Raw genomic sequence first — 27,909 nt, 5'->3', positions numbered from 1 at the left:
GGGGGGCACTCTTTCTGCTCCCTTCTGATGTCTATGTCAGAAGCTCTGTCTATTTCTTTTATACTTTAATAAATTTTTATCACACAAAAGCTCTGAGCAATCAAGCCTTGTCACTGGCCTGGGATGGAATTCCACTCCTCCATAGAACAAGAATCCAAGCATCTTTCATGGTTCAGCAACAACCTTTCAGTATAGTGCTGTAGGCAGGGGGACTCCTTCCAGGGCCTGAAACTGGGCTCTTGTCTAACATTCGGAAAAGAATTGTCAAAGGAGACACATGCTGACTAAGCAAGAGATTTTATTGGGAAGGGCACCCGGGTGGAGAGCAGTAGGGTAAGGGAACCCAGGAGAACTGCTCTGCCACGTGGCTTGCAGTCTCAGGTTTTAGGGTGATGGGATTAGTTTCCAGGTGGTCTTTGGCCAATCATCCTAATTCAGAGTCTTTCCTGGTGGCACACGCATTACTCAGCCAAGATGGATGGTAGCAAGAGGGATTCTGCAAAGTGGAGGGACACTCAGTGTCTCCTTTCAACCTTTCCCGAACTCTTCTGGTTGGTGGTGGCTTATTAGTTCCGTATTCCTTATCAGGATCTCCTGTCATAAAACAACGCGTGCAAATGGTTACTATGGTGTCTGGCAAAGGTGGGCGGTTTCAATCAGTGTGCTTCCCCTAACAGTAGGGTGTTAAAGAGATAATGAAGATTCTATGAGGTCATGAGGATGGGCCCTAAGTCATATAGAATATGATTATACTCCTTGTGTGTGTTAGTTGCTCAGTCATGTCTGACTCATTGCAAGCCTATGGACCGTAGCTCTTCAGGCTTCTCTCTCCATGGGATTCTCCTGGCAAGAATACTGGAGTGGGTTTCCAATTCTTTCTCCAGGGTATCTTTCCAACGCAGGGATCCAATGAGGTCTCTTGCATTGCTGGCAGATTCTTTACTGTTAGATAGTTAGAATAAGAAAAAGGAGTCCAGAATGGCGCTGGCTAAAAGACAAAGGAGGGAAAATCTGGCAAAAAAAGAACAAAGGAAGGTCTGAGGTCTGGAGTGAGAACCTCAGGTAAAACAAACAGCCCTCCTGGCTAGACCAATTTACAAAGGGCAGGCTCAGGGGGGAGGAGACAAATATACAAAAAGAGGAGCCAAAATTGAGCCAGGGGCTTCCTTCTCTTCATGTCTTTTGGGTCGGTCTGCCCTCATGCCTCGAGGATGTATTTTCCTTTGCTTTCTAAATAAAATTGAGCTGTAACACAGAGCTATAACACTGTTCAGCCCAAAGAAATTACGTGGTGCTGTAACACTGGTCTGTCCGAGGAAATTTACACAGGGCTGTACCATTGGTCCATCCGTTGCTTCAAATTTTGTCACAAGGAGTCAGAACCCAGGAAATTACAAACTCCCCCAAGATATATGGTACCATGACTCAGGTTTAAGCTGACTGAAACAACCTCGGCTCAGCCTCTGTGGAGCGGAGGCCAACCACAGGAGAAGCCCAACTTGGCGAACGCTCCTGCAGTGAAAGCTGAACGGAAAGAAAATCCAGCACAGGGGAAGTACCAAGAAGCCAAGCATGCTGGAAACCAGGACTGCTAAAAGAAACTCGGCAGAAAGCTCACGTGGCTCAGTCTCAGATTCCAGAAGACCTCCGGTTAAGTTAATAGGTCCTCGCTCCTATGGCTGGTAGGACATATGGCTAACAAAATCTTAATTACTTTACATTTTCTTGTTTCTTGTTTCCTCAAAGCCCTGATGAACAGGCAAGCGGCAGTGGGTGCAACTGAGGTACCCTGGCAGGGGCTACTCCTCAGTTCAGTTCAGTCGCTTAGTCGTGTCCGACTCTTTGCGACCCCATGAATTGCAGCACACCAGGCCTCCCTGTCCATCAGCAGCTCCCGGAGATCACTCAGACTCATGTCCATCGAGTGAGTGATGCCATCCAGCCATCTCACCTCTGTCGTTCCCTTCTCCTCTTGCCCTCAATCCTTCCCAGCATCAGAGTCTTTTCCAATGAGTCAACTCTTTGCATGAGATGGCCAAAGTACTGGAGTTTCAGCTTTAGCATCATTCCTTCCAAAGAAATCCCAGGGCTGATCTCCTTCAGAATGGACTGGTTGGGTCTCCTTGCAGTCCAAGGGACTCTCAAGAGTCCTGTCCAACACCACAGTTCAAAAGCATCAATTCCTCGGCACTCTGCTTTCCTCAGAGTCCAACTCTCATCCATACATGACCACTGGAAAAACCATAGCCTCGACTAGATGGACCGTTGTTGGCAAAGTAATGTCTCTGCTTTTCAATATGTTATCTAGGTTGGTCATAACTTTCCTTCCAAGGAGTAAGCGTCTTTCAATTTCATGGCTGCAATCACCATCTGCAGTGATTTTGGAGCCCCCCAAAACAAAGTCTGACACTGTTTCCACTGTTTCTCCATCTATTTCCCATGAAGTGATGGAACCAGATGCCATGATCTTAGCTTCCTGAATTTTGAGGTTTACCCCAACTTTTTCACTCTCCTCTTTCACTTTCATCAAGGGGCTGTTTAGTTCCTCTTCACTGTCTGCCATAAGGGTGGTGTCATCTGCATATCTGAGGTTATTGATATTTCTCCCGGCAATCTTGATTCCAGCTTGTGCTTCTCCCAGACCAGCGTTTCTCATGATGCACTCTGCATGTAAGTTAAATAAGCAGGGTGACAATATACAGCCTTGACGTACTCCTTTTCCTATTTGGAACCAGTCGGTTGTTCCATGTCCTGTTCTAATTGTTGCTTCCTGACCTGCATACAAATTTCTCAAGAGGCAGATCAGGTGGTCTGGTATTCCCATCTCTTTCAGAATTTTCCACAGTTTATTGTGATCCACACAGTCAAAGGCTTTGGCATAGTCAATAAAGCAGAAATAGATGTTTTTCTGGAACTCTCTTGCTTTTTCCATGATCTAGTGGATGTTGGCAATTTGATCTCTGGTTCCTCTGCCTTTTCTAAAACCAGCTTGAACATCAGGAAGTTCACGGTTCACATATTGCTGAAGCCTGGCTTGGAGAATTTTGAGCGTTACTTTACTAGCGTGTGAGATGAGTGCAATTGTGTGGTAGTTTGAGCATTGCTTGGCATTGCCTCTCTTTGGGATTGGAATGAAAACTGACCTTTTCCAGTCCTGTGGCCACTGCTGAGTTTTCCAAATCTGCTGGCATATGGAGTGCAGCACTTTCAGAGCATCTCAGTGTGTCCCAAAGGCTCCACTATCTGCTGGGCCCCAGTAGCTGTTACCCAAGAGGGTGGGGATTCTTCTGTCCTTATGCTTCTCTGTGCCAAGGATCAGGCCAATGAAAACTGTGAGCACAGGTCAGGTATTTAGCAGATTTTCTGGCAGGTTATGAAGGGGATTCCTCAGCACATTTTTCCCACTGATTTTTCCTCCCATCCTTCACCTCCTGTCTCCATCAATGCCACTGCTTACAAAGTATTGGGCAGGTCATCATCTTTCCATTCCTGAAAATTGTGCTTGAAATTATTTACCTAAGATTGGGGCTCAAATCCACACGGCAGAGACTCTGTGCTATGCTTAGTCACTCAGTTGTATCCGACGTGGACTTGAGCCTGGCCAAAACCCATGGTGCCTGACTTCAGGACCTAATGAAGCTCAGGCTCTTGATGTCTCATTGCAAAAAATTCAGTGAGAGACACAGTGATAAGAAGAGGTGGATTTGTCTGGATGCAGAGAGAAGCACACTCCACAGCGTGTGGGCCATCATGGAGGGTGAGGGCAGCCATGGAATGTGGTGTGGTTAATTTTTTCGAGCGGGTTGATTTCATATGCTAATGAGTGGGAGTAACAGGCAAATTTGGGCTTGAAGTACAGAATGAAGCAGAGGAAAGGCTAATAGAGTTCTGCCAAGAAACCGCACTGGTCATAGCAAACACCCTCTTCCAACACTACAAGAGAAGGTTCTATACAATGCTATCACCAGATAGTCAATACCAAAATCAGATTGATTATATTCTTTGCACCCAAAGATGGAGAAGCTCTATAGAGTCAGCAAAAGCAAGACTGGGAGCTGACTGTGGCTCAGATCATGAACTCCTTATTGCCAAATTCAGACTTAAATTGAAGAAAGTAGGGAAAACCACGAGATCATTCAGGTATGACCTAAATTAAATCCCTTACAATTATACAGTGGCAGTGAGAAATAGATTCAAGGGATTAGATCTATAGAGTGCCTGATGAACTATGGATGGATGTTCATGACTTTGTACAGGAGACAGGGATCAAGACCATCCCCAAGAAAAAGAAATGCAAAAAGGCAAAATGTCTGTCTGAGGAGGCCTTACAAATAGCTATGAAAAGAAGAGAAGTGAAAAGTGAAGGGGAAAAGGAGAGATATACCCATTTGAATGCAGAGTGTCAAAGGATAGCAAAGAGAGATAAGAAAAACCTTCCTCAGTGATCAGTGCAAAGAAATAGAGGAAAACAACAGAATGGGAAATATAGAGAATGCTTCAAGAAAATTAGAGATGCCAAGGGACCATTTCATGGAAAGATGTGCACAATAAGGACAGAAATGCTATGGACCTAACAGAAGCAGAAGATATCAAGAAGAGGTGGGAAAAATGAATAGCAGAACTGTACAAATAAGATCTTCATGACCGAGATAATCACAATGGTGTGATCACTCACCTAGAGCCAGACATCCTGGAATGTGAAGCCAAGTGGGCCTTAGGAAGCATCACTAGAAACAAAGCTAGTGGAGGTGATGGAATTCCAGTTGAGCTATTTCAAACCCTGGAAGATGATTGATGCTATGAAAGTGCTGCACTCAATATGCCAGCAAATTTGGAAAGCTCAGCCACAGGACTGGAAAAGGTCAGTTTTTATTCTAATCCCAGAGAAAGGCAATGCCAAAGGATGCTGAAACTGCCTCACAATTTCACTCATCTCACACGCTACTAAAGTAATGCTCAAAATTCTCCAAGCCAGACTTCAGTAATACATAAACTGTGAACTTCCAGATCTTCCAGCTGGATTTAGAAAAGGCAGAGGAACCAGAGAACAAACTGCCGACATCCATTGGATCATTGAAAAGGAAGGAGAATTCTAGAAAAACATCTATTTCTGCTTCCTTGATTATGCCAAAACCTTTGACTCTGTGGATTACAATAAACTGTGGAAAATTCTGAAGGAGATGGGAATACCAGACCACCTGACCTGCCTCTTGAGAAGCCTATATTCAGATCAGGAAGCAACAGTTTGAACTGGATATGGAACAACAGACTGGTTCCAAATCAGGAAAGGAGTACGTCAAGGCTTTATATTGTCACCCTGCTTATTTAACTTATATGCAGAGTTCATTACGAGTAACGCTGGGCTGGATGAAGCACAAGCTGAAATTCAGATTGCCAGGAGAAATGTCAATAACCTCAGATATGCAGATGACACCACCCTTATGGCAAAAAGTGAAAAAGAGCTAAAGAGCCTCTTGATACAAGTGAAAGAGGAGAGTGAAAAAGTTGGTTTAAAAGGCAACATTCAGAAAACGAAGATCACGGCATCTGGTCCCATCACTTCATGGCAAATGATGCAGAAACAGTGGAAATAGTGGCAGACTATTTTTGGGGTGTGCCAAAATCACTGCAGATGGTGACTGCAGCCATGAAATCAAAGTATGCTTGCTCCTTGGAAAAAAAGCATATTAAAAAGCAGAGACATTACTGTACCAACAAAGGTCCATGTAGTCAAAGCTATGGTTTTTACAGGAGTCATGTATGGATGTTAGTTGGACTATAAAGAAAATTGAGTGTCGAAGAATTGATGGTTTTAAATGGTGTTGGAGAAGACTGTTGAGAGTCCCTTGGACTGCAAGGAGATCCATCCAGTCCATCCTAAAGGAAATCAGTCCTGAATATTCATTGGAAGGACTGATGTTGAAGCTGAAACTCCAATCCTTTGACCACATGATGTGAAGAACTGACTCATTTGAAAAGACCCTGATGCTGGGAAAGATTGAAGGTGGGAGGAGAAGGGGACGACAGAGGATGAGATGATTGGATGACATCACCAACTCAATGGACATGAGTTTGAGTAAACCCCGGGAGTTGGTGATAAACAGGGAGGCCTGGGGTGCTGCAGTCCATGGGGTTGCAAAGAGTCAGACACGACTGAGTGACTGAAATGAACTGAACTGCACTATGTCATTCTTTCAAAGTTGTGCCCTGCCCCCCTTTCCTTTGTTTCTTACTCTTTTCCTGAGCCCCATCTGGGTCCACCATGTTGCCTCTACAACCTTCTGGAGGGACAACTAGAAAATAGCTGGCCCTTGGGAGGGAAATAGTGTATAATATCCAATCCCTCTAGATGTTCAGGCCTTCATCTTCCATGTTTCCTACAACATATCCAACCAGAGCATCTCTCAGGGAAGCTGCTAGGGCAGGTGACAGGCACACAACGCCTGTTAGAAGTCCATCTGTTGGTGGCATCCCTTCAAGAGCAACTGGGCTTCCAGGGAAAATGTTTGCCTCTTTGGGAGTTAGCGCTACAGGCCATTTGGGCACAAACCCTTGCCACCCTTCTCCTTACAAACATACCCCCAGATAAAATCTCCACTCCAGTTTTATGGAACATGTGGTCTATTGCCTCTTATCAATTTGTTCTTAAGCCACTTACTAACCCCTACAACCAGGACTCTGCCCCCTAAAATACTCTTAATGCCCCTAACAGGACCAGATAACCTACTCCTTTGTCATTACTTCTGCTATTACATAAAGTGGGTCTATGACAATGAAATGTTTACCACTGGAGACACTCTAATCTGCTCTTAGTGAGGAGTGCTGCTGCTAAGTCACTTCACTCGTGTCCAACTCTTAACGACCCCATGGACTGTAGCCTACCAGGCTCCTCCGTCCATGGGATTTTCCAGGCATGAGTACTGAAGTGGGATGCCATTGCCTTCTCCTAGTGAGGACTAGGGGAGGAAATCAGCAATAAGAGAATAAGGCGTATGGCTTATTCATCAGGTTCCCAGTCTCAGGGCACTGGCTTGGATTGCTTTACATCATGGTGTATATTCCCATCCATGGTGGACAAACCAGCCATGGGTTAAGATTACAACCCCTTAATCCTACCCAGCACTGTTCATGCTGGAGACTTTGGGGGCACCCAACTCCAGTCTGCGGGTCCCAGGAGGTCGACCTGCCTTGACCTGCCTAGGGATCTGGCCCCCAGGAGGTTGTCACACCTCAACCTGCTCAGAGATCTGCCAGTTCAGGGGTCCCACGAGGTCGCCATGTCTCGACCTGCCTAGGGACCCAATTCTTGCGAGGCTGTCGCATCTCAGCCTGCCTGGATATCTGTACCCAGGCAGATGTATAAAATATTTATATAAAATTTATATCAAAAAAGTTATATAAAATTTATAAAAAGTTTATAAAAAATAATGTTGTGATAGTTTCAGGTGGACTGCAAAAGAACTCAACCAAACAGATATATATATATATACACACACAGATATACATGTATCCATTCTCTCCCAAACTCCCCTCCCATCCAGGCTGCCACATAACATTGAGCAGAGTTCCCTGTGTCCACAGTATGTCCTTGTTGGTTATCCATTTTAAGTATAGCAGTGTGTGCATGTCCATCCCAAACTCCCTAACTACCCCTTCCCCCATCCTAAAGGCATTCTTTCATATTGTTTGAACATCAGTCTAAAAAGAGTCTCCCAACCTCCAGACTTGATCCAAGCCCCCCACCCCCACCCCTTCTTTCACAAACACAACAGTTCTCATCTCCTTCTCCTTTCAACTAAAAAACAGGTCTCTCCACCCTCAGGCTGGAGCCAGGCTGACCCCACTGCACTCTGGAGTTGCAGAGGTCTCTTTGGGAGGATATGAACTCAGTGCCCAGTCTCCTACAGGAGAGGGTGACCCAAAACTTAATGGATCTTGGAGCAGAGCCTGGAGCACTGGGTCAGTCAGGGAGGCTGAGGTTAATCCGTGTAGGGCTGGAGCTGAGATATCTCCAAGAACTGAAGCAGGGAGTCCTGAGCACAGAAGACAGTCCTGAACTCCTGGGGATGGGGCTGGGTGTGCAGGAAGCATCTGCAGTGTTGCTATCAGCTCTTGACTCTTCAGTGGTTACCCTTGGGTAAAGTTCTGAGTTTCTTTTATCTTAAAATACATATTGCATTAGATTTACCATTTTAGCCATCTTTAAGTGTGCAGTTTGGTCATGTGAAGTTCATACACATTTTGTGTAACCAAACTCCAGGACTTTTTTCATCTGGAAAAATTGAAACTCTACCTTCTTTCTCTATGAATATGACCACTTACTTCATGTAAATGGAATCGTATAACATTTGTTATTTCTTGTCACACTTTTTTTACTTACCACAATGTCCACTAGGACATTTGCATTGTAACTTATGTTATATTCCCTTTTTAATAAAACATATTAAAAAATTTTGGCTGTGCTGAGTCTTTGTTACAGCTGGCAAGCTTTATTTAGTTGCAGCTCTCAGACTTGCTCTGGGGCATGTGGGATCTTAGTTCCCTTACTGGGGATTGACCAACATACATTGCATTGCAAGGAAGATTCTTAACCCTAGACCACCAAGGAAGCCCCTTCCCTTCTTTTTAAATGCTGAATAATACTTTGTTATTGGTATATACCATATTTGGTTTACCTATTCTTTGGTCAATGGATACTCGGGTTGCTTTCATGATTTAAATATTGTGAATAAAGCTGCTATGAACATGAGTGTATGAATATCTCTTCCAGGGCATGATTTCAATTCTTCTGGGTATATCCTCAGAGGTAGAATTGCTGGATCCTATGGTTCTAAGATTTTTATCTGCTTGTTCCTAAAGGAGATCAGTCCTGGGTGTTCATTGGAAGGCCTGATGATGAAGCTGAAACTCCAATATTTTGGCCACCTGATGTGAAGAACTGACTCATTTGAAAAGACCCTGATGCTGGGAAAGATTGAGGGCAGGAGGAGAAGGGGACGACAGAGGATGTTAGGAAGGTCGCTTTAAAGGGAAAACATCTGAGACTCAACGGATGCAGAAAGAAGCCTTGTCTGAGTTTCTCTCATCTGACTCAAAGCAGAAAATTCTGGGAATTAAAGTGGTAATAAATTCCTTAGTGGAGAGGCTGCTCCCAAGAGGATGAAGGTGAGTAAAACTGTGACTATAATTCTATACTATGCTTTTATATTTGTAGTAGACACACCCTTCATCTTTGGTGGTTAACTTCAACTGGGGTACTGTTGTTTCATGGTGGAGTTATTTCTGGGATTTTCTCTGTCTTTGTATCAGTACACTTATTTCACTCATTCTGCTCCCTCTTGTGGGACAATCCTTTTTAATAATTTTAAATTAATTGATGAAGTGTGTCTGCCCTGGATCTTGGTTACTGCACAGTCTTTCCCTAGTTGTGGTGCATGGGCTTCTCATTGGGTGGCTTCTCTTGCTGCAGAGCACAGGCTGCAGTAGTTGCGGCATGTGGGCTTAGTTGCCCCGTGGCATATGGGGTCCTCCCAGACAGGGGACTGAACCTGGGTCTTCTGCCTTGGCAGGTGGATTCTTAACCACTGAACCACCAGGGAGGCCTTGTGGGAGAATTCTTCAGCTTTTCTGTCTCTTTGCTCTGACAACCCACCAGGCTGCCTCCTGGAAACCTGTCTCTGGATTTCCAGAAGGTGGCTCTAGAGCTCCAGTCTGCGGGCACCCTCGCCCAGAGCGGGGACTGGTTTTCTGAGCCTGCTTCTGGTCTACCTGAGAACCCCAGGATGTTGCAGGGGGAGAGTCCCACAAGGAGCCCCCATAGAGTAGGGCAAGATGTGGAACCAGCACTCGGGGTACTGAGGGTTCCTGTGGACGCGGCAGAGAGATTTCCCAGTGTGGTGCTCCCAGAGGCATGCGGTTGGACTCCCTGAGAAAAGCAATCCCTTTCATGCCCTTTGACATATTTATCTGCATCTTTCCAAATATTTTTCCTCTCCCTCCTCATGGAGGTCCCATCTCAGGTCTCTGGTGCTGCTGTGGATGTCCTTCTCAGGTGTCTGCTGTGATGTCCTGCAGAACTAGGGTAGCTGAGCACTCACTCATCACTCCCCTTTTCTGTGGGGGGATGTTTCCTTGCATAGGGCAGGGGAAAGATTCCCTCAGCTCCATCTTTGCTTTGACCAGAATTGTCTTTTTTTTTTTTTTTTTTGGAGTGCCAGAACCTCTCTGCAGGAAAGCTGACCTTCTGCAAGTGCTTTCACACATGAGAATCTGCCCGTGTCAGAACCCGTGTCTCCTGCCTTAGCAGGCAGATTTACCACTAAGCCACCAAAGAAACACCAAATGAAATATTTTTTGACCTCTAGTTATTCTGGGGATTTTTCAGAGAGCTCCTAAAACATCTCAAGGAATGATTCTGACCTCATTACAATTAGGCATACTGGCACATATAATTATGTGGGAACCATCAGCAGATCCCCGGGAAGAGAGCAGGGCAACCCACTCCAGTATCCTTGCCAGGAGAATCCCATGGACAGAGGAGTGTGTAGGGCTATAGTCTGTTGGGTCTCAAAAGTCAGACACGCTGACTGAAGTGACTGAAGTGACTTGTCTGAAATGACTAAGTGACTAAGCATACACATGTTGTCAAATAAGTGATGATAAACCTTCTTAGGTCATATTGGAAGGATAAGTGTTATTAATATGTGTTCTAAAAATTATATGAAATTCCTAAAAACCTGATATGTCCTGGTAAATTATGTCACATTTCAGGATATTATCTTAAAAATATGAATGTTACAGAAATAACCAAAATTCTCTTTTCTTTTTCTTACTTTGATTGTTATTTAATTTTCCATCAACAGAGCCAGACACCTCAGCTCTGAAATTCCCATCTTACATAGGTTATATAAGCACTCATCCTGTGTCTTATTTCTCCACTTCTTTGTCAAGCCTTTAGACAGATAGAAGGAAGGTTAGGTGACGTTTCCAGGTTCACATGGCCAGTAAAGTGGGGAGGCATGGGGTTGGAGGAGAGGAATGTGTGATGTCTGGAGGGTTTCCATGTTGTATCCCTATCCCTGGAAAAACAGCAGACCCTCAGTCATCTCTCAAACCCCTTCCTCACCTTCTTGCCCTGCTCCCAACCACTCACTGACTTCCTGCGATCTGTGGGAACCACCCATTGAAATAACAGATTCATGCAATAACACACCAATGATTTGTTCTTTCTCTTTCTTCTGCCAGCTGTTTTCCCCCATCATCAATCAACACCAAGAATAATCATTTAAAAAATCTTTGTTTCCATGAGATGCCCACCTACATCAATCACTTCTTGATTTTCATGTGAAAGTGAGATCAGATCAAAGGAAGAGGTTCTCATCTCACAGAACCCTTCACCACCTTCTCACCCCTCTCTTCACTCTCCTCTTCCCAATTTCCCTCTGCATTTTTCTCTCCTGTGAAATGATCTAGCCAGCACCACCTATAGACATTGTTGTTGTTTAGTCTCTAAGTCGTGTCTGCCTCTTTTTCAATCCCCTGGACTGTATCCCGCCAGGCTCCTCTGTCCATGGGCTTTTTCCAGGCAAGAACACTGGAAACAGTTGCTATCTCCTCCAGGGGATCTTCCCAATTGAGGGACTGAACGTGTCTCCTGCATTGGCAGGTGGATTCTTTACCATGGAGCCACCAGGGAAGACCAGTCATAGATTAGACATGACCTTAAAATCTCATTTTCTGTTCCAAGTCTTTTAACAAAATATCATTTTTCCCAATCAAATACTGTGGTCTCCCTTTGATAATTACTGGTACATAAAAAGTTCCCTATCTTGGGTCATGTAAAATATTACATGTACATATGATTCTTTCATTAAATATCTCATCAAATATAACTGAGCACTTATTGTATTCCTGACACTGTTTTAGCCACTGGGAAGCAAATGGTGGTCAAAGTGTGAAGAGGTGAATGCATCTCCCTTCTTTCAAATTCATAATTTGAATTCCTGATCCCCAGGACTTCAGATTGTGACTGTATTTTGTGGGGGCCTTAAAAAGGTAATTAAGATTAAATGAGGTCATGAGGATGGGCCCTAACAAAGTACGACTATATCCATATGTCAAGAGGATATTAGAATGCGCAGAGCATACAGAGACACCAAGAGGTGACAGATACAGCAAATAGTATTACAAGATAACTAGATACATTGATTTTAGATCAACAATGAACCTGAACACCTATACTTTAATACATATATTACATATACATCTTTTGTGCACATTAACTATACATCTTTTAATATATACGTACACATGTACAAGCATATGTCATTTTATTGTGCTTTGCAGATGCTGCAGTTTTTGCAAACTGAGGGTTTGTGGCAACTCTGGGTTGTCAGATGACAGCTAGCATTTTTCAGCAATAAAATACTTTTAGGTTAAAGTATGTACATTTTTTAGACAGAATATATATCACACTGAATAGACTACAATGTAGTGTGAATGTAAGTTCATATGCACTGGGAAACCAATGAATTTGTGTGACTCTCTTTATTGCCAGTTCTCTTTACTATGATAGTCTGGAATCAAACCAGAAATATCTCAGAGGCATGCCTGCAGGGTCATGTTGTGGTTGCTCAGTTGCTAAGTCATGTACAAGAGTTTGTGACCCCATGGAATGCAGCGCACCAGACTCTTCTATCCTCCACTATCTCCTGGAGGTGTCCATTGAGTCAGTGATGCTATCTAAGCATCTCATTGTCTGTTCCCTCTTCTCCTCCTGCCTTCAGTCTTTCCCAGAATCAGGGTCTTTTCCATTGAGTCAGCTCTGCACATCATGTGGCCAAAGTGTTGATGCTTCAACTTCAGCATCAGTCCTTCCAATGAATATTCAGGGTTGATTTCCTTTAAGGTTGACTGATTTGATCTCCTTTAGTACAAGGGACACTCAAGGTCTTCGCCAGCACCACAGTTTTCAAAAGCATCAGTTCTTCAGTGTTCAGCTTTCTTTATGGCCAAACTCTCACATCCGTACATGACTACTGGAAAAACCATAACTTTGACTAGACAGACATTTTTTGGCAAAGTAATCTCTCTGCTTTTTAATACACTGTCTATGTTTGTCATAGGTTTCTTTTCAAGGAACAAGCATTTTTTAATTTCATGGCTATAGTCACTGTCTGCAGTGATTTTGGAGCCAAAGGAAAGCAAACTTGGCACTGCTTCCAGTTTTTCCTCTTCTATTTGCCATGAAGTGATGGGACCAGATGCTATGACCTTAGATTTTTGAGGCTTGAATGTTAAACCAGGCTTTTCACTCTCCTCTTTCACCTTCATCAAGAGGCTCTTTATTTCCTCTTCACTTTCAGTCATTAGGATGGTATCATCTGAGGTTGTTGATACTTCTGGCAATCTTGTTCCCAGCTCGTGATTCATCCAGCCCAGCATTTGGCATGATGTACTCTGCATATAAGTTAAATAAGAGGGGAACATCATACAGCCTTAACATACTCCCTTGCCAGTTTTGAACCAGTTCACCATTCCATGTCCGATTCTAACTGTTGCTTCTTGACCTGCATACAGGTTTCTCAGAAAGCAGGTGACATGGTCTGGTATTCCCATCTCTTTAAGGATATTCCACAGTTTGCTGTAATCCATACAGTGATAGGCTTTGGCATAGTTAATGAAGCAGAAGTTGCTTTTTTCCCTGAATTCCCTTGCTTTCTCTGTGATCCAACAAATGTAGGCAATTTGATCTCTGGTTCGTCTGCCTTTTCTAAAGCCAGCTTGTATCTGGAAGTTGTCAGTTCACGTACTGCTGAAGTCTAGCTTAGGATTTTGAGCATTACCTTGTGAGGCTGTGAAATGAGTGCAGTTGTATGGTAGTTTGACCACTCCTTGGCTTACCCTTCTTGGGATTGGAATGAAAAGTTACCTTTTACTTCAAACTTATTGATGACCGAATATTTAAGGTGTAAATCTTATACAACATCGGATTACCTATGTTTCCTGCTCAAGTGGCAGCTCTCTGCTCATGCTGGAGATGGGAACAAGGAGTTGTTTCTCAGGTGCCAGGTTAACATTTTCTTTCTCCTGCTGGTTATATTGTTGTACTTTCTTTTTGAAAATTGGTCTTGGTGCACACTTAAGAAGCATGTGTTTTTCTGTATGTATATCATGCTTTGAAAAGCTTACTTAAAAATTAGACAACATTAAAGTCACTTTGTCCACTGGCAATAAAGACAGGACTGTAGAAGCATACACCTTCACACTCCATAGAGGCTGAAAGTGTTCATGTAGCAGAAGACACCTCCTATATTGTAGGGATTCTACACAACATCTGTGACCTGTGGTTAAGATGAGTCAGCAGTAGGGGTGTTTTTGTCAAGAGTCTGGGAGGTGGAAGCTGGTGGTTGTTGCTCATCGTTCTCCTGCAGGCTGTGTCGGATCCCGTATCCAAAGTATATGAGAAATCCTAGTAAGGAAATGAGAAAATGAGAAGGGTAAATAGGCACTCTTCCTGGTTACAAACATCCAATAGGCCTCCTATGGTGGCCAAGAAGTTTAGGGGAGCTCAGTTTGGGATCTGTCCCTCAAGAAGTCTCTTTATGCCAGAAAGCCACTTACCAATCACATTCCAGATGCCAAATATGGCCCAGGTCCCAGAAGTTATCTGCATCATCAAGTAAATGTTCACAAAGATGCTCACCAGTGGGAGGACAGGCAGAGCAGGGACCTGTGGGGCAGAGTCAGTTCATCCCTGAACACACCCCAGATGCCTGAATGAGAGACTCTACCCCAAGTGGGCAAGAAGACCAGCCTTCAGACTGTGTATTCAGTGCCTACTCAGACTGTGTATGTAAAGTACTGAGGGAGATCAGGGAAGAGTCCGTTGGTTTTAGCAGTTCCCCTCACTCCCTGGATGTTTAGACCATGAAGCATGTTCACTCCAGGTGGACAGTTCGGGCACATAAGGTCACTTACCTTAAAATAAAGAGGAATGGGGTTCTGGGGCTGCCTCCAGATGATGACTGTGACCCCAATGATGAGCAGCAGCAGCAGCACAGCCACTGGTGTGTACCCGGAGTCTCCAGAGAACCCCTGACTGGACCACTGGACCAGAATCAGGCTCAAGATTATCATCAGGAGAACTACAGGGGTCAAGGTGGAGGAGAACAGGTTCACCTTCAGAAGCTGAAGATGTCAAGACCTTGGGCCACCCCTCTCCCCAGGCTGCCCACCTCAGCAAGGGCCCTCATATCACGAAGACTCCTCAATTGACAAAATACACACTCCAACACCATACTGTCAATTTCAGAAAATGACCAAAGAGAAATCCCACTGCTCACTGAGTAGTGAGGCACATCCGTAGACAATCTGGCCAGATTTCCTAGTGGGGAAGGTGCTGATAGGGAACCACAGACTCTTTAAATGGTTTAAAACTCTTTGAATGTTTGAGTTTCTTGCTTCAGGTACAGAGTCCAATGGATGTTCATCAGGGCCAGGCATCTCAAGTCCCTCCTCTGTATTCTCATTCTTGCTTAATTTCTGGTCTGGCTGGTACCTGAATTTGAGATTTTAAGGCAATATTAACAGCAGCCCCTACTCATCCAACATCACACAGCCTATTCCCCATGTGTCCTGTCTTAAGCAGAGCAGGACTTTTAGAAGATAGCATGAAGGCAGAAGATGCTTACCTCCCAACTAATCTCCAAGACTCTCTACCGAGGTGTAGTGGGGTCTCACCTGAGCACAAGAATAGAAAATGCCACCATGGAGTAAATGAGCAGGGTCCCAACTGCCACGAGCTCCAGAAGATCTGTGTACTTAAATAGTAACGCCATGACTCCTAGAATGAGTGCACAAACAAGGTGGGAAGGGAGTGAGAAACAGCTGGAAAAATGTAAGTTAAAGGTGGGTTTCAATTTTGTTTGTAACCTGCAAGATTTCCAGCAGACATGATGGCCACAATATGGGTGCCTGTGTGGACATGAATCCGCGTAAGTACCCGGAAAAGGAGCCCGTCCTCTGCCATCGTGTAGATCAAAGTAGGCATGTTGAACATGGCACTATGGAGTCTGGAAGAGAAGATGGAAACATGTAAGGACGTGGAGAAGCAGACAGACTGAGACTTCTGCTCTCTTGTCGGCTTAGCGTAAGGTGTCTCCCTGTCTTCACTACCAATCCTAAGGGTTGGGAGATCTGAGTATCTGACAGTAGACAGGGAGAAAACCATGGCACTGACCTGGATATAAGATCACACAGTGTGCCAATAGTCACGAAGTATCTGGCAGGGAGCCACCAACTGTGGAGAACGCTTTGTGGCAAAAGGTCGTGAGGCTGAATCAGGTAGTAGGGCACCATGAGGGTGAGTGCCGCTGAGACACTGGAGTAGGCCAAAAAGCAGATGAAGATTGTGATCATGATGCTCCAGGGGATGGAACGATGAGGATTTATAGCTTCTAACCCTGCCGAAAGGGAAGAAGTGTTGGGTCAGGAAAACACACTCAGGTGAAATCACAAAATCCCCTTTCTTTTTGTACTCCACAAACAGGTTTCCCCTAAGCCAGGGGCAGCCAGTCTGTTCCCAAACCCCAGATGGGACCCACAGTGACCATGTTACCTTTAGTGGCAAAGCCGTCAACACCGAAAAAATAGTAGAAACATGTAGCTGTTCCCTGGAGAATCCCTTCAAAGCCGAAAGGTGCAAACCCTCCAGAACCCAGAGGGCCCAAGCTATGGTGAGAGAAGGAGAGAGAAAGAACGTGGATGAGGTGAGTTCAGCCATCTCTACTGAGCTTCTCCCTTCATACCTCAAGTTCTGGGCTCCAGGACTTGCTTCATCTGGATCCATCAGCCCAGATATCTTTAGTCCACACCATACCAGCTCTGCATGCCCGTCAACCATATATTATGGACAATATTACCCTCCTAAGCCATATATGTCTCTGGATCCAGATGTGTTCAGTTTGTAGTCCTGTTCTGTGAGCTTCCAGTTATGCAGATCTCCCTTAACGAAGCCAGTGATGATAATGAAAATGAGAACCAAAAGGTTGATAACTTTGGATATTTTGGTAACCAGGATTGACTCACGAGCTCCCAGAGCCACTATTCCTGTGGGAAAGATGTAATATGAAACACTCAAACTATTGATACATTTATAGATACACTGGTCATGAAAACACCCTTTTTCAACAACACAAGAGATGACTCCTCATTTGGACATAATCAGAAGTTCAATACTGAAATCAGATTTATTATATTGTTTGTAGCTGAAGATGGAGAGGCTCTATATAGTCAGCAAAAGAAAGACCTGGAGCTGACTGTGGCTCAGATCATCAGCTCCTTAATGCAAAATTCAGGCTTGAATTGAAGAAACTAGGGAAAACTACTAGACCATTCAGGTATGACCTAAATAAAATCCATTATAATTCAACAGTGGAGGTGACAAATAGATTCAAGGGACTAGATCCAGTAGGCAGACTGCCTGAAGAACTAGGGCCAGAGATTCCTAACACTGTACAGGAGGCAATGACCAAAACCATCCCCAAGGAAAAGAAATGCAGAAAGGCAAAATGGGTGTCTGAGGAGGCTTTACAAATAGGTGAGGGAAGATGAGGAGTGAAAGACAAAGGAGAAAGGGAAAGATATAACCAACTGGATGCAGAATTCCAGAGAATAGCAGGGAGAGACAAGAAAGCCATCTTAAGTGAACAATGAAAAGAAATAGAGGAAAACAGCAGAGTGGGAAAGACTAGAGATCTCTTCAAGAAAACCGGGGATATTAAGGGAACATTTCATGAAAGGATGGGCATGATAAAGGACAGAAATGATAAGGAACTAACAGAAGCAGAAGAGATTAAAAGAGGTGGCACGAATACCCAGAACTATACAAAAAAGGTCTCAATGGCCTGGATAACCAAGATGGTGTGGTCATTTTCCTAGAACCAGACATCCTGGAGTGTGAAGTTAAGTGGGTCTTAGGAAGCAATGGGCTTCCCTTGTGGCTCAGACGGTAAAGCGTCTGCCTACAATGTGGGAGACCAGGGTTCAATCCCTGGGTCGGGAAGTTCCCCTGGAGAAGGCAGTGGCACCCCATTCCAGTATTCTTGCCTGGAAAATCCCATGGACGGAGGAGCCTGGTAGGCTACAGTCCATGGGGTCGCAAAGAGTTGGACACGACTGAGTGACTTCACTAGGAAGCAATACTACAACAAAGCTAGTGGAGATGATGGAATTCCAGCTGAGTGATTTCAAATCCTAAAAGATGATGCTGTGAAAGTGCTGTATTCAATACGTGAGCAAACTTGGGAAATTCAACAGTAGCTTCAGGACTTCTAGATCTGTTTTCATTCCAGTCCAAAGAAGGGCAATGCCAAAGAATGTTCAAGCTGCTGTACAATTGCACTCATTTCACACGTTAGCAAGGTTATGCTCAAAATCCTTCAAGCTATGCTTCAGCAATATGGGAACCAAGAACTTTCAGATGTACAACAGAGTTAAGAAAATGCAAAGGGCCAGAGATCAAATTGCCAAAATTCATTGAATCACAGAGAAAGCAGGGGGAAATACCAGTAAATCATATACTTCTGCTTCATTTGACTATACTAAAGCCTTTGACTGTATGGATCACAATAAACTGTGAAAAATTCTTAAAAAGATAAGAATACCAGATCACTTTACCTGTCTCCTGAGAAATCTATGCAGGTCAAGAAGCAACAGTCAGATCCAGACATAGAATAATGGACTGGTTCCAAATTGGAAGAAGAGTACATCAAGGCTGTATATTGTCACCCTGCTTATTTAATTTACATGCAGAGTACATCATGCAAAATGCCAAGCTGGATGAAGCACAAGCTGGAATCAAGATTGCCAGGAGAAATAGCAAAAATCTCAGATATGCAGATGATACCACCCTAATGGCAGAAAATGAACAGAAACTAAAGAGCCTCTTGCTGAAAATGAAAGAGGAGAGTGAAAAAGCTGGCTTAAAACTCAATATTCAAAAAGTTAAGACCATAGCATCTGGTCCCATCACTTCCTGGCAAATAGAAGAGGGAAAAGTGGAAGCAGTGACAGATTTTCTTTTTTGGGGCTCCAAAATCACTGCAGATGGTGACTGCAGCCATTAAATCAAAAGATACTTGCTTCTTGGAAGGAAAGCTATGGCAAACCTAGACAGCATATTAAAGAGTAGAGACATCACTTTGCCTACAAAGGTCTGTATAGTCAAAGCTATGGTTTTTTCAATAGTCATGTACTGATGTGAGAATTGGACCATAAGAAAGCTGAGCACCAAAGAACTGATGCTTTAAACTTATGCTAGAGATGACTATTGAGAGTCCCTTGGACAGCAAGGGGAACAAACCAATCAATCCTAAAGGAAATCAACCTTGAATATTCATTGGAAGGACTGATGCTGAAGCTCCAATACTTTGGCCACCTGATGAGCAGAACTGACTCATTGGAAAAGATTCTGATGTTGGGTAAGATTGAGGGCAGGAGGAGAAGAGGGTGACAGAGAATGAAAGGGTTGGATATCATCAATGATCAATGAACATAAATTTGAGCAAACTCCAGAAGATAGTGGAGGATAGAGGAGCTTGGCATACATAATCCATGGGGTTGCAAAGAGTTGGCTATGACTTAGTGACTGAACAACAACAGGAAGCAGAGAAATAGTTGCTCAGGGCTGACGGTGGTGGTGGACAAATAGACACACAACTGCTCAGTGGGTACAGAGGTGTTGAACATGTTTGGAACTAGATGGAGGTGATGGTTGCCCAACATTACAAATGTGCTTAATGCTACTGAATTGTACACTTTAAGATGGTTAATTATTGTGGCAATCTTCTCAGAATACATGTCTAACAAAGCAAGATGTACACCTTAATCTTATACAATGTTGTGTGTCAGTTATATTAGACTGAAGCTGGGAAAAATTACAAAGTGGTTAATTTTATGCTATGTGAACTTCCTCTCAATTAAAAAAAAAATCTTTGGCCTCAGTACAAACGAAGACTTGTTGGTCTAAGTAAATGATTCTCAGCTTGGGGTAATTTTATTCCCCAAGGGACATTGGCACTGTCTGGAGACACCCTGATTGCCACAGTTGTGGGTGGGTGGATGTCACTGGTATCTAGTGAGCAAAGGCCAAGGATGACACTCAACACTCAATAATGATTAAAAAAGAAACTAAAATTCACAAAACAGCATCCCCCCCCCACCAAACCAAAGAATGATAAGCCCAAATTGTCAGTAGTGCCAAGGGTGGAAAACAATGGTCTGTGTCTTAGCTTCTATTTCAAGACCATTCTTTCTATTTCTAATCCCCCACCATTCTAACATGTGAAGCCTTTCCTACACCAGCTCCCTCTCCACACCCTGCTCTTCCCATCCTGTTGTTGAGCCCTGTCTCACCTGTCATCAGCAGTACCAGGCCCAGGGCAAAAAAGTCTGCATATGTGGCCAGGGAGTAAGGCAGGTGCAGAGAGAAAGTTTCCTGTAATGCCTGAGAGATGTGATTCCCAATCAGGTTGTCAAGGATATAACTCGAGGCCCTGGCTGAGATGGCGGTGGCTGCAGAGGCAGAAGAAGGAGCATTCATTGAAAAGCAAAAATTAATGTGCCATAGTATCTAAAAACACAGACAAAATACCTGTATATACAAAAAGCCTAAATATATACAAATTCCTGTATATAAAAATACCTGCTACAAAATACAAAATATCAAAGAGTTTCTTTTCATGAGTTGGGGAGAGTAGAACCAAATGATTCACCAAAATGTCAGGTGTTTTAATATGTTAGGTGCAGATCAATGTTATACAAGAAAAGAAAACACATAAGTGGGACTGGAGGGCTGGGATAAGGCATGGAATTTAAAATCAAGTGGTAAAGGAAAATCCCAGGAAGGCAACAACTGAGCAAAGATTTCACTATGGTGAGGGGATGAGCCTGTGGGACAAGCCTCCCTCTCAACCATTTCCTACGGTTCCCTTTCCTTCTGGGTTCATGGTCCATCATTTAAGGTCACAGGATAGAATCGACTTGAATGCAGTTGTAGGGTCTTCCTGACACTATTATCAACCTTCCTGCACAAGGTCAAGAATAAAGTGCTCATGAATAACTGAGAACCCAATCCTCCAACATCCCAATCTTGAGCCCCACAAGATTGCTGGCCCATCGTCTCACCTGTGACTAAGGGAAGTATGGAGTTCCAGCCAGCGATGAAGGCATAGAGTTGACCCATCATGACATAGCTGTAGAGGTATGCAGAACCGGAGCGTGGTACCCAGGCCCCAAATTCAGCATAGCAGAACCCAGATAACACAGAATACAGGGCAGCCACCAAGAGCGAGATGATGATCGCTGGTCCAGCTACGTACTTGGCCAGTCCCCCAGTCACAATGTACATGACAGCCATCAGCATCCCACCCACACCCCAGATCACCAGGTTTAGGGTGTTCAGATGAGCCACGGGTCTCTCAGACTCATCTATGGGTTCCAGTGGCAGCTTGCGGATGAGCTTCTGACCAAACTGGCGAACAAACTGACGTACCATACTAGACATAGTTAAAGAGGCTACAGTCTGCTGAGGAAAGAAGACATAAAGCCGTTAAGAATGCCCATCCGCCCTTGGCACTGGGGTCCAGTTCTATGGAGTAAGGAAGTGATGGAGCAGGTGGTAAAGGACACACTGGGAAAGCTCTCCATCTCTGAGATTTGGTTTCTACAATCATAGAGAAGACTTCTAATTTGTCTCAAAGTTACTGGAAAGTTTGCTTGAGAAGAAGTGAGACGGAGTGGATTATGTCTCCCCAAGCGTGCCCCTTTGATGGGTAAATTGTTTTGAGCTAAAGTTAATTAAGACCCATTAGCTTCAGGAGAAGCTCTTTACCTCTCCCTTAACTGTTCAAAATAATGTAGATTAGGGGACCTATGCCAGGAAGAGAGCTATTACCACAGAGAACTTTCTAATCTCAGAAAGACTTACCTGCTTGGAGTGGGCAAACATTTGTTCACCAGGCACTTGCTCTTCTCATCCTGCTGTGTATGGTCTTCCTCCCATTTGAAGGCCCAGATCCCCACCCCCTTCTTCTTAACTCAGGTGGTCATATAAGCCTCAACTGTCTGACAGTCTTGGAGCCTCAGACACTTTTATGGGGCTCCTGTACATATTAAACTAACTGTGTTCATCTGTCTTATATCAACTGAATTGTTAGCCCAGCTGAAGAATCTAGAAAGCCAAGTCTTCTGCCCCTACAGAAGCAAAAGTTTCCAACACAGAGCCCAGCACATCATAGGTCCTTAACTGGTATAAGTTGGAAGGATAAGAATTATGATTTTTGAATCGAAATCGACACCCTGCTTGTCTGATTTTGCTGAAACTACATTTCATCTTTGTTCTCCTTTCCCCTGCAAAACAGGGCAAATTATCATCATTATTTCCTCCCCTCTTTGATAGGGGTAAAGTGACTCTTTTAGGGGCTTGCTGAGCAGAGTGCTCAGACTCTGCACTTTTCTTCACCAAGGATCCTGAAACCTGGACACATTCTGTTTCATTGTTTGCAGAGTGGCATGGAATAGGAACTCTGTTCTGGGGAGGAATGAGATGACATTTGAGGGGAGGCACAGACTCTAGCCCAGCTCAGTCAAAGCATCAAACTACAGTGGCATCCCAACTGCCTGGAGGGAGGGGGGACTAATGTTCATTCTGAATCAGAGATGACAGGACTGTGTTTCCTGCTGCTTTGTGACATGGAATGTCTCCTCACTACACTGCTCTGCAAGACTAGGCTGACCCAGTGACCACCTGTTATTGTGAGGGGGGCTTCCACCCCTGATATTCCAAAGTCCAAGTTTAACATTTTGATTAAGAGCAAGCATTCAGGCACAGAGCGGTTTGGTAGTTCATTGGAAGGAGTTTTTCCTGTGTTTCAGCTACTGGGGCTCTTTGGGCAGCAGCGGCGGTGCGCTGGTCGGAGAAGCGGCGTAAAACTTCGGCATTCAGATCAGATCAGTCGCTCAGTAGTGTCCGACTGTTTGCGACCCCATGAATCGCAGCACGCCAGGCCTCCCTGTCCATCACCAACTCCCGGAGTTCACTGAGACTCACGTCCATCGAGTCAGTGATGCCATCCAGCCATCTCATCCTCTGTCGTCCCCTTCTCCTCCTGCCCCCAATTCCTCCCAGCATCAGAGTCTTTTCCAATGAGTCAACTCTTCGCATGAGGTGGCCAAAGTACTGGACTTTGCTAAAGCTTTAGCATCATTCCTTCCAAAGAAATCCCAGGGCTGATCTCCTTCAGAATGGACTGGTTGGATCTCCTTGCAGTCCAAGGGACTCTCAAGAGTCTTCTCCAACACCACAGTTCAAAAGCATCAATTCCTCGGTGCTCAGCCTTCTTCACAGTCCAACTCGCACATCCATACATGACCACAGGAAAAACCATACCCTTGACTAGACGAACCTTTGTTGGCAAAGTAATGTCTCTGCTTTTGAATATGCTATCTAGGTTGGTCATAACTTTCCTTCCAAGGAGTAAGCGTCTTTTAATTTTGTGGCTGCAGTCACCATCTGTAGTGATTTTGGAGCCCAGAAAAATAAAGTCTGACACTGTTTCCACTGTTTCCCCATCTATTTCCCATGAAGTGGTGGAACCGGATGCCATGATCTTTGTTTTCTGAATGTTGAGCTCTAAGCCAACTTTATCACTCCCCACTTTCATCAAGAGGCTTTTGAGTTCCTCTTCACTTTCTGCCATAAGGGTGGTGTCATCTGCCTATCTGAGGTTATTGATATTTCTCCCAGCAATCTTGATTCCAGCTTGTGTTTCTTCCAGTCCAGAGTTTTAGGTGAAAAAAAAATGGCCCGAAACAAGCAGACTGCTCTTAAGTCAACAGGTGGGAAAGTGCCCCACAAGCAGCTGGCCACCAAAGCGGCCAGGAAAAGTGCCCCCTCTACCGGCAGGGTGAAAAAAACCTCATCGCTACAGGCCGGGGACTGTTGTGCTTCGAGAAATCCGTTGTTACCAGAAATCCACTGAGTTTCTGATCCGGAAACTGCCTTTCCAGAGGTTGGTGAGGGAGATCGCCCAGGATTTCAAAACCGACTTGAGGTTCCAGAGTGCCGCCATCGGAGGCACTGCAGGAGGCTAGCGAAGCGTACCTGGAGGGTTTGTTTGAAGATACTAATCTGTGTGCCATCCACGCTAAGAGAGTCACCATCATGCCCAAAGACATCCAGTTGGCTCACCGGATACTGGGAGAGAGAGCTTAAGTGAAGGCAGTTTATGTGTTTTGTAGTAAATTCTGTAAAATACTTCGGTTTAATTTGTGACTTTTTTTGTAAGAAATTGTTTATAATATGTTGCATTTGTACTTGTCATTCCATCTTTCACTCAGGATGAATGCGAAAAGTGACTGTTCACAGACCTCAGTGATGTGAGCACTGTCGCTCAGGAGTGACAATTTGCTAATATGCAGAAGGGATGGGTGATATTTCTTGCTTCTCATGATGCAAGTTTCTGTATGTTAATGACTTTTGGGTAGCTATTAAGGTACTAGAATTGATAAATGTGTACAGGGTCCTTTTGCAATAAAACTGGTTATGACTTGATCCACGTGTTTAACAATTGGGGCTGTTAAATCTGACCATACATCACTGTGCCTGGAAAATCCCATGGACGGAGGAGCCTGGAAGGCTACAGTCCATGGGGTCGCTAAGAGTCGGACACGACTGAGCGACTTCCCTTTCCCTTTCCCTTTCACTTTCATGCATTGGAGAAGGAAATGGCAAGCCACTCCAGTGTTCTTGCCTGGAGAATCCCAGGGACGGGGGAGCCTGGTGGGCTGCCGTCTATGGGGTCACACAGAGTTGGACACGACTGAAGTGACTTAGCAGCAGCAGCAGCAGCAGCATACATCACTGTGATAGAATGTGGGCTTTTTCAAGGGTCAAGATACAAGTCTTAACCACTGTGTAACTTACAGTTTCCTTAAAAAAAAAAAGTAAACCTGGCAGCTATAGAATATACTATATGCATTTATAATAGCTATTTTATATATTGTAGTGTCAACATTTTTAAATTAAATGTTTTACGTTGACATGTGGTGGGGAGTGTTGTCTTTAAGGTGGGTAATTTAGAGTTCGATTGGGTTTCTCCTGAGTAGACTGCACTTGTTTATGTAGTAAAATGCTTTGCACATAATAACTTGCATAAGTCCTCATTCTATCACATTTTAAACTAACCTTCTAGCTGATAATGCAAATGCTAATGGGGAGGGGGATTTATTTATAAGGGCTCTAGACTATAATACAAGTTAGTCACACCAGCATCATCTGTTACTAATATAGTAGTTAGCCCAGCTTTTCTTTGTGTTGTGATTGGTCTCATAACTAGGTTGAACTTTTCTCTACCAAGGGGGAACAATACCTAACTTTTTTCCTTGTGGGGTTTGTATTATAACTGTTAGGGTGAACTTGCTGTGAGGGAGGGACACAGCTTCAGCTTATGGAACCTCTGCCAGTTAAAATGGTGTTCATGTGGCATAGGTTCTGGGAAAATCACTTCATAGAGATGGCTTTCCAAGTGGTTTTAAAATTTATCCTTCCATTGAAGTTTTTAGGTCAATTATGTATGTTGACTAAATTTACAAAAAACTTGTTTATTCAAAAAAAAAAAAAAAAAAAAAAAAAGAGCAAGCATTCAAAGAGCCAGGAAGCTATGAATACAACCTTGGTTCTGCAAACACTGTGGCAGTCTTGAACAAGTCATATATTCTTCTGGACTGTGTTTTCTTCTTGCTCAAATGCTGCTGTTGAACCTTCTGTGCTGTGAGTAGGAATGTAAAATGGGGCAGCAGCTATGGATGCAGTATGTGGTTCATCAAAAATGAAAAATTCATTTTCCACATGATCCAGTCATGCCACTTTGGGTGTATATCCCAAAGATTGACAATAGGGTTCAAAGATGTATTTGTACACCTGTGTCCTTAGCAGCATTATTCACAATAGCTGAAAGTTGGAAGCAACCAAGATGTCCATCCATTAAGGAATGGATTAATACAAAGTGGTCTATACATACAGTGGAATATTATTCAGCATTAAACAGATAGGAAATTCTTTTTTTCAAATATTTTTTAAAATTTATTTTTCATGGAGGATGATTGCTTTGCACTGTTGTGTTGCTTTCTGCCATACATCAACATGAATCAGCCATAGGTATGCATATGTCCCCTCCCTCTTGACCCTCCCTCCCATGCTGCTACTCCATCCCACCCCTCTAGGTTTTCACAGAGCACTGGGTTGAGCTCCTTGCATTACATAGCAAATTCCTACTGGTGATCTCTTTTACATATGGTAGTATATATGTTTCAATGTTACTCTCTCAATTCATCCCACCTTCTCCCTCCCCCTCTGTGTCCACAAGTCTCTTCTTTAAAAGAGACAGGAAATTCTGATGCATGCTATAGTGTGGAGGAACACTGAGAACATTATGGTCAGTGACATAATCCAGTCACAAAAAAACATGCTATGATTCCATGTCTATGAGGAACTGAGAGGAGTCAACTTCTAAGAGACAAAGTAGAATGGTGGTTTGCTAGGGGCTCGAATGAAGGGTGAAACTGTTCATTATTAATAGAGATGCAGCTTTAGTTTTCTTCTTAGAAAAGAGGAGAAAAAAGATGTGAAAAGAGTTATTGAGATTGGTTGCACGACAATATAAATATACCTAACATCACTGAACTGTATAGTTAAAAATAGTTAAGATGGCAAATTTTAAGCTATATGTAATTTACCACCATATTTTAAAATTACTGCTAATAAGAAGAAATAGAGCCAACTTCACAGAGTTGCTGGGTTAGCAAACCAATGGTGACTCAATATAAATCACCAGACAGCCCTCCTCTGAGGACACCAAAATCCATGGATGCTCAAGATCCTTACAGTCACTGGAGCATCCACAGAGGAGGAACCTGCAGAATCAGAGGGTCAACACGACACAGGAGACTGACATCAGTGGTCCTCACAGCATAAACCCTGATCCAGGGGGAACTTTGACACTGTTTGAGCTCCAGTCAAGAAAAATGAGTCAGAATCTCCATGGTCTGATCCAGCCCCCTGCATCACCAATTCCCATATAAACCTGACAACTCCCAGCTGCTGTTTTCCTCTGGAAAATGGGTCTCTCCACCCTCAGTCAGGAGCCGGGCTGAGCCCCTCCACTTTGGGATTTAGAGGTCTCTTTGGGAGGATGTGAACTCAGCACCCAGTCTCCTACAGAAGAGGGTGACCCGAGACTTACTGGATCCTTGGAGCAGAGCCTGGAACACTGGATCAGTCAGGGAGGCCGAGGTTCATTCATGCAGGACTGGAGCTGAGACATCTCTAAGGACCAAAGAGTAGAGTCCTGAGCACAGAAGACGTCCGTTACCCTCTGCGTTGTTAGGGTGGAGATGAAGCTGGGCGGGCGGGGAGCATCTGCCATGTAGCTATCAGCCTTAACACTTCTGTGGTTACTCTCAGGGAGTGGTTCTGAGAGGATTTTTTTTAAATTTCATATTATTATTCATAACATAAAATTGACCATTTTAACCATCTTTAAGACTTCCCTAGTGGCTTAGACGGTGAAATGTCTGCCTACAATGTAGGAGACCCAGGTTCAATATCTGGGTCGGGAAAATCCCCTGGAGAAGAAAATGGCAACCCACTCCAGTACTCTTGCCTGGACAGAGGAGCCTAGTAGGTGAAAGTCCATGAGGTCGCAGAGTTGGACTTGACTAAGTGACTTCACTTTCACTTTCAAGTGTCCATTTCAGTAGAATTAAATACGTTTGCATTTTTTGCAACCAAACTCCAGAACATTTTTCGCCTTGCAACATATCAACTCTGTACCCATTCAACAACAATCC

General features: G+C 43.9%; 1 protein-coding gene and 1 pseudogene across 1 annotated transcript; one reads left to right on the top strand and one right to left on the bottom strand.

Annotated features, from left to right (window-relative positions):
• Positions 1 to 14,348: 14,348 nt before the first annotated feature.
• Positions 14,349 to 21,556, bottom strand: LOC102409935 (cationic amino acid transporter 3-like). The gene is made up of 11 exons (XM_025269603.3): positions 21,187 to 21,556; positions 20,416 to 20,574; positions 16,923 to 17,109; positions 16,619 to 16,731; positions 16,241 to 16,463; positions 15,934 to 16,073; positions 15,742 to 15,844; positions 15,345 to 15,559; positions 14,980 to 15,146; positions 14,623 to 14,731; positions 14,349 to 14,470 (listed from the first exon to the last, which is right to left on the bottom strand). The coding sequence occupies exons 1-11, from the start codon at positions 21,554 to 21,556 to the stop codon at positions 14,349 to 14,351; spliced, it is 1,908 nt and encodes a 635-aa protein (XP_025125388.3).
• A 2,305-nt stretch (positions 21,557 to 23,861) lies between these two features.
• LOC123330315 lies at positions 23,862 to 24,613 on the top strand (annotated as a pseudogene).
• The last annotated feature ends 3,296 nt before the right edge of the window (positions 24,614 to 27,909 follow it).

Source organism: Bubalus bubalis, chromosome 18 (genome assembly GCF_019923935.1).
Source record: "Bubalus bubalis isolate 160015118507 breed Murrah chromosome 18, NDDB_SH_1, whole genome shotgun sequence".
In the NCBI taxonomy this organism is placed as follows: domain Eukaryota; kingdom Metazoa; phylum Chordata; class Mammalia; order Artiodactyla; family Bovidae; genus Bubalus; species Bubalus bubalis.
Note: the sequence above shows the minus strand (reverse complement) of the source record. Positions and strands in the feature narration are given on the sequence as shown.